General features: G+C 43.2%; 2 protein-coding genes across 2 annotated transcripts; one reads left to right on the forward strand and one right to left on the reverse strand.

Moving 5' to 3' along the window:
* Positions 1–2,799: 2,799 nt before the first annotated feature.
* Positions 2,800–7,108, forward strand: LOC123116046 (N-alpha-acetyltransferase MAK3). The gene is made up of 4 exons (XM_044537058.1): positions 2,800–3,123; positions 3,231–3,357; positions 6,249–6,304; positions 6,592–7,108. The coding sequence occupies exons 1-4, from the start codon at positions 2,932–2,934 to the stop codon at positions 6,805–6,807; spliced, it is 591 nt and encodes a 196-aa protein (XP_044392993.1). The 5' UTR covers positions 2,800–2,931; the 3' UTR covers positions 6,808–7,108.
* Positions 7,109–7,463: 355 nt separating this feature from the next.
* LOC123116059 (GDSL esterase/lipase At5g45910) lies at positions 7,464–9,998 on the reverse strand. The gene is made up of 4 exons (XM_044537066.1): positions 9,714–9,998; positions 9,375–9,590; positions 8,868–9,296; positions 7,464–8,007 (listed from the first exon to the last, which is right to left on the reverse strand). The coding sequence occupies exons 1-4, from the start codon at positions 9,943–9,945 to the stop codon at positions 7,769–7,771; spliced, it is 1,116 nt and encodes a 371-aa protein (XP_044393001.1). The 5' UTR covers positions 9,946–9,998; the 3' UTR covers positions 7,464–7,768.
* Positions 9,999–10,004: the final 6 nt, after the last annotated feature.

The raw sequence follows: 10,004 nt of genomic DNA on the forward strand, positions 1-10,004 counted from the left end.
TAGTTTATGGGAACGAAAATTCATAGATTTGCAAAAAAGTTCATGGATTAAAAAAATTCATTAATACTTAAAAGTTCACGAATTTGGAAAAGTTCAATGGAAAATCAAAAACATTAAGGAAGTTGAAAAAAAGTTCACAAATTCGAAAGAAAAATGTTCCTGAATTAGAAAAGTTTCATGAGAAAAAATTCAGGAATTTAAGACAAATTTGAAAAGAGTTCAAAATTTGTAAAAAGTTCATGGAAAATAGAAAATTAAAACTAAAAATAAAAACTAAAATGGATAATGGAAAAAAGGAAAGAAATGTGCCAACTGCCCAGGTAGTCTAGCGACCAGGAGGGTGCACACGAAATTACAAATTGAGGAGTACTCATTCTAAAGATCACTTCCACCTGCCCAGGTTGCGACAAGTGTCGCGCATCATGCCTAGGAGTTTTCCTTTTTTTTCATAGATTCATTTATTCAAAACGTTTTATCTCCTAAACCATGTGTCCAAATCTCAAACCATTTTCACTGTTGGATCGCGTCGAGATCTTCCAAACAAGATACCATGTTTATAGATTTTGACAAACTTTTTTCATGAAAAAATCATGCCTCTCGTGAAAGGAAAATAATAAAAAGCACGGTTTTTCCTGTTTCTCGAGAGTGGAAGCAAAAATCGTTCCTCTCATGGATGGAAAAAAGATAAAACACGTTTCTTTTCCGTTTCCGAGAGGCGTCACTATGCCTCTGGCGGAAGCAAAATCATACCTCTCACGAAAGAAAAAACAAGAAAATGTGTTTTTTCATGCAAAAATAAAAGATATCATTTTTTCCAAAAGCTAAGAATGACTGGTAAAAAACCAAAAAGCCTAAAACCAAACAAAAAATCATCTAAAAAGCCGAAAACATGTGTAAAAAATAATTAAAAAAATCTGAAGGGAGCACCCTGATCGCGGCACGTGACGGCGGTCGAGAGCGCGTCAAGTGATGCGATCTGAGCCCCTCCCCCCAAGTGATCGTTGGGAGACTCTCAAAGAAGTGTTCGTAACTAGTTGCTCTCAGGTGCACGACCTGTACCAAATACACACTATTTGGCGCACCCAATAGGGTTTGGGCCCGCAAGGGGTAACTAATGCTAGCGTATTTTAGACAGGAATTTCCTATTGGACGCACTCTGCGTCAAACTGTCCAGGTTTCGCACAGGGAACATCCAGGGATCGTTCGACTGGGCCGGCCCATTTTAGCTTTCATCGTCCACGTTTTTGGGAACCTTCCAGATGTTTCCTGCCGGATTTTTCTGTTTTTATGAAACTTCTAGAAGGTTCCTGAATCGTTTTTTTTCTTGTTTTGTTTTTTATTTTCCTTTTTTCCCTTTTCCTTTTTTTTCTCTTTTTTACCTTCTTATGTTTCCTTTTCTTTGATTCTTTCCTGTTTTTTTTCTTTTTTTGTTTCTCTATTTGTTTTTTCTTTTGTCCTGCTTTTTCATAAAAATCTTTAAAATTTGTTCGCATTCCCAAAAATTGTTTGGCTGTTACACAAAGTATTCTCAAAATTTTAAAAAATGTTCGCGTTTTTGCAACAAATGTTAAAAAGGTGCAAAATTAAAAAATGTTCAAAATATTTGTTTTTTTTGCCTTTCCAAGAAATGCCAGGTATTTTAAAATAAAAGGCTACGTTTTTGTAAAAATGTTTGTGTTTTACAAAATTTGTTCAAAGATTTCAAAAAATGTTCTGGACTTCAATGTTCATGTATTCAAAAATGTTTGTGCTTTCAAATTTGTTCAGGATTTTCGAAATTGTTCTCTGTTTCAAATTTTGTTCTCAAATTTAGAAAAATTTCCGTGCTTTAGAAAATTGTTCACAAATTCTGAAAATGTTCGAAATACAAAATCTGTTCATGATATCAGAAAATTGTTTGCTTTTGTGAAAACAAAATCGTAGGTTAAAAATTTGGAAAATTGTAAATGGTCTTTTTCAAACAGTGTCAAGTCTTAATTTGTTCTCACATTTAGAAAAATGTTCGTGCTTTCAGGAATTTGTTCTAGTTCTCAAATTTTGTTCACAAATTCTCAAAGTGTTCCAAAAAATTCATAATTTGCTTGTGTCTCCAAACAATGTACGGATTTTTAAGTTCAAAAAATTGTTCGTGTTTTATAACAAATGTTCAAAGTTTTCAAAAAATGTCCGGTTTTCAAAAGTCTTTCACGTATTGAAAAAATGTTCACAATTTCGAATTTTGTCGGGAATTTCAAAATTTTCTCTTAATTGTTTTAAATTGTTGGTGCTCTAAAAAAATGTTTTCGTCAATAAATTGTTTCTGTTTCCAGATTTTGTTCAAAATTTAAAAAATGTTCATGTTTCTGGAAAAAGTGCAAGAATTTCAAGATGATTTCACGATTTCAGAAAATTTCAAAATTTGTTCATGCTTTGATGCTTCGATAGTTCTTCTAGTTTCGCGATGCCTATTTGGCGCAGGAGTGGTCTCTCCGTAGTGGCTTTGATCGAGGACACTGCAGCGCGTCATTGCAGGTTCGAACCCCACGTAACACGAACCATTTTTGCGATGTTTACCTTCGCACCGCAATGAGCCGGCCCAAGTAGATTGCCCCCCTGTGCGATTGGGCGACTACTTGCCGCAAAGAGCGGCATATAGGAGGTCCCTTTTACACAGACCGTAATCTACACCGTTTGGGCCTCAGAACTCCTCTTGCAGGCACTAAAAAAAGGTAGTCCTAAATCTGATATGGGCTTTGACTCTGTTTGGGCACACCTGAACATTTTAATTTAACGGGTTTAACCGGTTTAACCTACACAGAAAGTTGGCCCAGATCCTTTCGGGCTAAAGTTTGGGTAAGCCACGGGCTCCGTGCGTGCCTACGCCGGCCGCTGACTCCCTCTCCTCTAGCTATCCGTCCCCGCCGCCGATCTTCGCTCGTCCTCCGGCGACCTATGTCTGCGGCTGTGATGCAGGCCACAGCGCCCGTAGGGCGCAGCGGCGGAGCGGAGATTGCGTACGTTAGCTACGGCGGTGAGCAGCACCTCTCACTGGTGATGTCGCTGGTGGACGCGGAGCTCAGCGAACCCTACTCCATCTTCACCTACCGCTACTTCGTCTACCTTTGGCCACAGCTCACCTTGCTCGTACGTATTTACTTTCTCTTTTCACTCTCCCTCTCGCGCTGCTGAAAGTATGTGGGTTTGGTATATTCTTGATGGTTTCTTGGTTTGTCGGGCCGATTCGTCGGAAGGCGTTTGATGCCAAGGATGGTAAGTGCGTGGGGACAGTGGTTTGCAAGATGGGGGAGCACAGAGGCGCCTTCAGGGGGTACATCGCCATGCTCGTCGTCCTCAAGCCCTACCGAGGACGAGGAATCGGTGAGTTCATTTAGATTTATTTATAAAAAAAATCCTTTGATTTTAATGCTATAGTTCATCACTTGTTGCTAGGCGATGTGGGGTCTTAGAATCTTGCTATTGTATGTCTAAGGGTGGCAGTATTGACTTGGTGAGCTTTATGGAAAGACAATCTTTCTTACTGAGTTTGCTAGTCGTAGAGATCTTACTTGTGTATAGTTTTACTTCAAGGATTTCATCTTGTCCAGTGTATTTAACTGCTAAGACTCTGTTCACTCTCGTATAAGGGTGTGGTTTTTCGTTTTTTATGTTTTTGCAAGGTTGCAATATTGAATCCTATAGCAGGAACACACAATTAATGGTTATTGCTTCCCAAAAGAAACGTCAGGTTTAGTGTTGTTACATAAGCATTTGATTCATTGCAAGGCGCTCTTTGGCTTGTTTCATTTAGTATTTTATAGATTAGGGATAGGCATTGTGCTTACTGTGAAAAATGTCCAAAGTTCTCTGGTTGTTTCATTTATTTTGTTTGAATTGGAGCAATTTTTATGCTTGCAGTTAGATTTTATCTGCTTCGTCCATCTGAAAAGGAAACATTTTCTCTTTGCTTCCGATTATGTTCAAAAGAAGCACTGTAATTTCTGAATATGATGTGCTCTGCAACCCGAACCGATTTATGACTGACATGCTGCATGTTCCCAGCATGCATCTGCAATCCTTCTCCCTCTTTATTCTAAAAGTGACTCCTAATGCAGCATCCATTCTAAGACACATGACCCTAAAAAGACCAGTCTTTAGATTATATGGAGGATCAATCAAGTCTGTTATATCTTGACAGTTAGGGCCTACGAACAGTCATCTCCTTCGGTTAAATGACACACCCCCTGGTGAAAGGATGTCTCTTTGTGGAAAGATACATCCCTTGGTGAAAAGGTGTGCTGGCGAAATGATATCTCTTTGCGGAAAGACATTAAAAAGGAATAAAAAGAAGCATAATAATTGTTAGATTAACACATTAAAAAAAAATCAGTTTTTAACTTCCCAGAAGATGTGACCATTGAAACTGCCTTAACTGTGCCAGAAAACTAATGTACTAAGGATAAGGTGCCTTTTTTGGTCCCATTTTGGCCAACAAGTATGGAGTGGCAGAGTTATCTTTTCAATGTAACAACCAACCATCTTTCATGGATTACCATAGGCTTTATTTCGCACAACCAATAGGAGCTCTACCTATTGATTACGTAGAAACTAGATTTGGCCGGTTATTAAGGGTTACTCGCAGAAAACAGAGGGAATCCGTATGTTTCCCTTGGTATTCTTATGTTTTTGTGAGATCATGTTCCTTTTCTTTGTTGTGTTTGCGTAAGTTCGTTTCATTAGTTATTATGACTAACATGAGTTATCTTTCTCCAAATTCACCTTTTTTTTTTCTTGATCACTTTACATGTTTACCTTGCATTATAGAACTACATTTGGCTTAGTATTGTAATACAAACATGTTGGGTTAGCACAGTTTTCCTGCTCTTGTCCAAAGAATCCTTTTATCTGCTGTTAGTTTCAATATGAGAAAAACATACAACCAACCAGTCACTAGCACCTGGTGGCATTGTCTAAAGAAGAACGACTGAGACACCAGTCACTACTAGTAATCGTGTATGTGCAATGCATGTTAATATTAGGCAATATATATTAATTGCATTGCACATTAATCGTGTATGCGCATATTAGGCAATATATTAATTGCATTGCACACTAATATTTGACAAGATCTTAATTACACATTGATATTTGTGTAGGATATAATTAATTGGTTAGCGCTAGCATGGATATTGGGCATGCTATTAATTAAGGGAGGATTGTGTGAGGGAGGTGGTGGCTACGTGACTGGGGCAGGACGCGTGTGGGGCTGTGGCAGAACATTGAATATGAGCCCTTGGATTGGATGGCAGACCACAGAAGCAATATCAACTCTTAGATTTAATTAGATAGATTAGATCAGGGTGTGGTTTGTTCTGGGTGCACTAATTTTGGTGGCTTTAGAAGAATTAGAACTCGCACTTTTAGAAGTAAGTAGAGATAGAGGTGGGGAATAAATTCTAGCCGGTGGGAGTCGTCGAACTCTGGTGGTCTGACTGCTGCTGTGCACAGTTTTAATATGTTGCTTGTGTTGTAGAATTTATTAATCTTAGTCCATTATTTATGAGTAGGGTCTTCTAATGCATTTGTTTATTTGCTTTTTTTAATAGAAAGAAACAGCTAGCTATGTGCACCGGGCTGCCCTTTAATGAAACAGCTATGTTAAGTATTTTATTGTGCTTGTTTAACTTTGGGTCTGCTTCATTTGCAGAAAGAAAGGTGTATTTATTTGCTTAGTTCTTGGATGCTATGTTTATTTCTTGACGAACTGACATGTCTATGCTAGCCTTGCTAGGTTTCTTTCTTGACAATTGGCATGCCTTTTTGTGCTGCCTTCTCTTGATCTATATAATGTTCGTTCGTTAAGTGCTATTGTGATGTCATTAGTTGCAACTTGCAACCGCTATGTGCATTATTATTTATGCAAGAACTTAGCAAAAGTTGTTGGTTATCTGTGTTACATACTGAAGTTATATTCTGCACCATTCTTCATACGTTGAGTTTGTTCTGGAATAAATGGATTTCATATGGCAGCTCAATCTCTGACAAAACAGATATCAGTGCATTGTTGCTAAATATAACGAAGATGCTCAGTTGTCTAGTACTTCAAATATTGTAATGTAGTAATGCGGCGTACCATAATCTTTGTCAACTCCTTGCAATTTCAGCATTCCAGCTTATCCCCTTGCATAGGAATCGTCATACTTTTTACCTTACAGTTTAATGTGTTATGTTGTATATTAGGCTGATCTAACATGTATTTCCTCATGCTACAGCAACTGAGCTGGTTACTAGAGCCATTCGGGTAATGATGGAATCTGGTTGTGAGGAGGTAATTATACTACAGTTCTGTTGGTCTGTCTTTTCTAACATTTCATTCGTTTTTGATATTTTGTCATCTGAGAAACATATCAGCTATTACATATCCTACTTTTGTGTTTGTTGTTTATTTGTTTTGGTTATGGATGTGGTTCATAGCCTCTTTGAAAAGAAAAGGGAAAGAGGATTGACATCTGACTCACGCAGTCCCTTGATTGTCCCGCAGTTACCAGAATAACCTATTTGCCTTAAGAATGTGAATGATTGGAGTATTTGACATGTGACTCGTGTGCAATCCAGGTGACACTTGAAGCAGAGGTTACAAACAAGGGTGCCCTCGCTCTGTATGGCCGCCTAGGTTTTATCCGAGCAAAGAGGCTGTATAGATACTATCTAAATGGCGTGGATGCTTTTCGCCTCAAATTACTGTTTCCACGCCCCGATCTTGGTCTAGATCCAATGATGATGCTTGGTGACGAGAGGGATGGTCAACACATGGATTCCCCTTACTTGTGATAATATCCTGATCAAAAGCGGAAGATGGAAGCCAAGCTGTTATTTTTGTTGTGTTCTTTTTCCTGTTTGATACTTTCATGTCTACATGACATGTAGTAGCGATTTTCTTTTTTGAGAAACAAGTGGTTTTCGGCACTAGTGCTCCTGGTAATTTTGAAACCCTGAAAAGGGCATTAGTAGAAGATCCAAAAATGTCGGAATATTTTTTCACGTGTAAACGTGAGAGTACCCTCTCGGCGACCAATATTGTCATGGATCTTTTTTTAACACAGTGCAAATGTAAATTGGGGGGCTTCCGATATCTCGATGTCGTTTATGACCTGCCTGAACCTGTTCATGGCACGCTTATAGATCCGGGCGTTACTTTTTGTTGAAGTTGAATAACTCACTTAAATCATATGTACATGTTTCAAACGTATAATTTGATTTACCTTATTTTTCTTTTTCTTAACCGTTCACCAGTGACAGCTGTGTATGCAAAGACCTGTGGTTGTTATCTTTTTTGGGACAAAGAAGGGACTCGTTCATCGGTAACACGGAGAGCGCAAAGACCTCTGGTTATTACGTATCTTTTTTCGAAGAAGAAGAAGGGACTTGTTCATCTGTAACATGGAGAAGGCATTTCACAATTTACAGCCGACACAACAACAACAACAAGAACAAAAAACCTAATCGATTTACTTGCCAATATACAACCAATGATTACAATGTGTCCAACTCATCATATCAAGACAGTAGAGGCTGGCGCCTCTCCGGTACCGGCGTCAGAAAGATCGGAGGTCACCTTCCCGTGACACGGCCTATGTAACTTGCTAAGCATAATATTACAAACCAAAACACGCACACGGAATTGTATGAAGGCGTGGCGTGGTTCACACGTAGAGAAAGCGGACGGACGTTTAGTCATGGAGGATCATCGTGTGTGTGTGTGTGTGTGTGTTAATAACATAAGAGTTACTAGTTAATAGACCATGTCGTCGCGGACGACGCTGGCGAGGGGCGGGTGCGCGTAGGGGCCCTTGAGCCAGGTGTTGGCGATGAAGCGGTAGGGCGCCTCGGTGAGGTGGATGCCGTCCCAGCTGACATGCGCGTCGGGGTCGTCGCACACGGTGGCGCCGGGCAGCCCGCACGACGAGCTCATGTTGTAGTTGTACGGGCCGCCGCCGCCGCAGCACGCCCTCAGGGCGCCCCTCTTATACCCTGCATCACAAATCTCGTTATTACTCCTACAACATTATCTTGGGCAATACTTTTTTTTTTGCGAGTGAATACTCTCTTCTTTCGGCTCTAGTCCTTTTGTCTTGTGTACTTAAAGAGTTGTCTTTGCGTAATGAGTGAGCGTGCGATGAGACCACACTTAGGGCTCGTTTGGTAAGTCGAGATCCACCCGGGATCCCCTTAATTTCCCTGGGTAGAAAATCCCGATCTCAGCACACCAGAAGAATTTTTCCCATCTCTCCACCTATCCCCGATGGGATTTGCTTCCCTGGGAAATATTCGCCGGCCTACCAAATGAGCCCTTAAGGAGTACTAAGATGAGGTAAGGCAGATGGCATTTGTGTCCCTAATAATGGGGCGGCCGATACAGTGCCAGGTTGGCCTGAGCAGGGATCGAACCCGGTGTTGTGCCACCACCACTTCGTGAGGAACAGCTATGCGTGCGTGTTGCGTGTGGCGTGTTGGCAGGTGAAGTCACAACGATGTTGCTCTGGCCTCTGACACAGGCGTATCTACAACGCCATCACTCTCCACTGTCCTACTCCTAGGAACACCAGCCTTGTTGCCCTGGCCCTGGCCCTGCCCGAGATCCCCGCGCGACCCAATCATAAGACTACTGGTACTAGTACCAAAATGACGGTGCACACTCACTGCCCGCGGCGGCCTTGTGTGTGGAACTGACATGCTAGCGCGTGACCAGCCCTGAGAGGCTGAACCTGGAAGTAACAGCCACAAAGGTGGCCGGTGCCCCCTTCCCCATTGAAACAGAGGAAGCAAGTAGAGTAGGAATCAATCAATCAAATCAGAGGAGGAGGAGGAGGAGGAAAAGGGAGGAGGCTGACCGTAGAGGTGAGGCGTGCGGGCGAACTGGATGTAGGGGGTGTAGTAGTCGGCGTAGATGATGCGGGCGTCCGGGCGGCGGCGCTGGAGCTGGTCGAGGGCGATGCGGAGCATGGCGTTGTGGTAGAGGGCCACGCTGTTGAACTTCTTGAGGCAGCCGGTGCGCGGGTCGTAGTCGCTGCGCTCCTCGGACGCGTACATGGTGAGCGTGATGGGGATGCAGCCGGCGGGGAGGTTGCCCGGCACCACCACGTGCCGCGCGCCCTCCTCCAGGACCGCCTCGATGCCGCCGATCATGGACTCCACCACCTTGGGCACCATCTCCGTCTTCACCTTGTCCAGGCTCCACTCCGCCTTCCACGCGAAGCTGTAGTCGTTGCCGCCGAACTCGCCGAACACGAAAAGCGCCTTGCCGAAAAACTCCTTGCACTCTGCACAGAATAATCGATCCCGTTGGTTTTTTTGTTTTTGTTTTTGTTGTTTACTAGTAGCGGCGCTAATTAACATACCTTGCGGGGAGGAGCAGACGGTCTCCTTGACCTCCTGGAACCACTCGAGCTGGCACTTCATGGAGGTGTTGAACGGCGGGATGCTCCACACGTTGTTGTCTCGGAAGTACTTGAGCTCCAGAGCGGTGGCGCCCATCACCGCGAAGTTGGCGCCCTGGCTGAAGTTGGTGCCCTTGTTCGCCGACGGCGGCAGCAGCGGCACTCCCAACGCCTCGGCTGCACGCACGCACACATCAATCATTCAATCCAACCATCCATCCCATTCAGCAATTCACGTGTAGGTGTAAACAAACATCCGAGCGATCGATCGACGGCCGAGCAGGCGAGGCGAGTACGTACCCAGGAAGTCGATGACGAGACGGCCGTTGGAGCAGCGGGCGTAGGGCGGCGGGAACTTGGGCATGTTGGGCAGCTTGCCGGAGTTGATGATGACGAAGTTGCCCGTGTCGGAGAAGGAGTCGCCGAAGCTGAATATGGCGTTGTAGTACTGCGGCAGCGGGGCCGCCTCCGCCACGGCCGAAGCGGCGGCGACACACAGGAGGATGCACCACGACGACGGCGTCCTCTCCATGGTCACCACCAAACTTGGCCCCTCACCAAACAGCGCGCGTGCGTGCGGGGGAAAGAAGA

This window comes from Triticum aestivum, chromosome 1B, assembly GCF_018294505.1.
Source record: "Triticum aestivum cultivar Chinese Spring chromosome 1B, IWGSC CS RefSeq v2.1, whole genome shotgun sequence".
In the NCBI taxonomy this organism is placed as follows: domain Eukaryota; kingdom Viridiplantae; phylum Streptophyta; class Magnoliopsida; order Poales; family Poaceae; genus Triticum; species Triticum aestivum.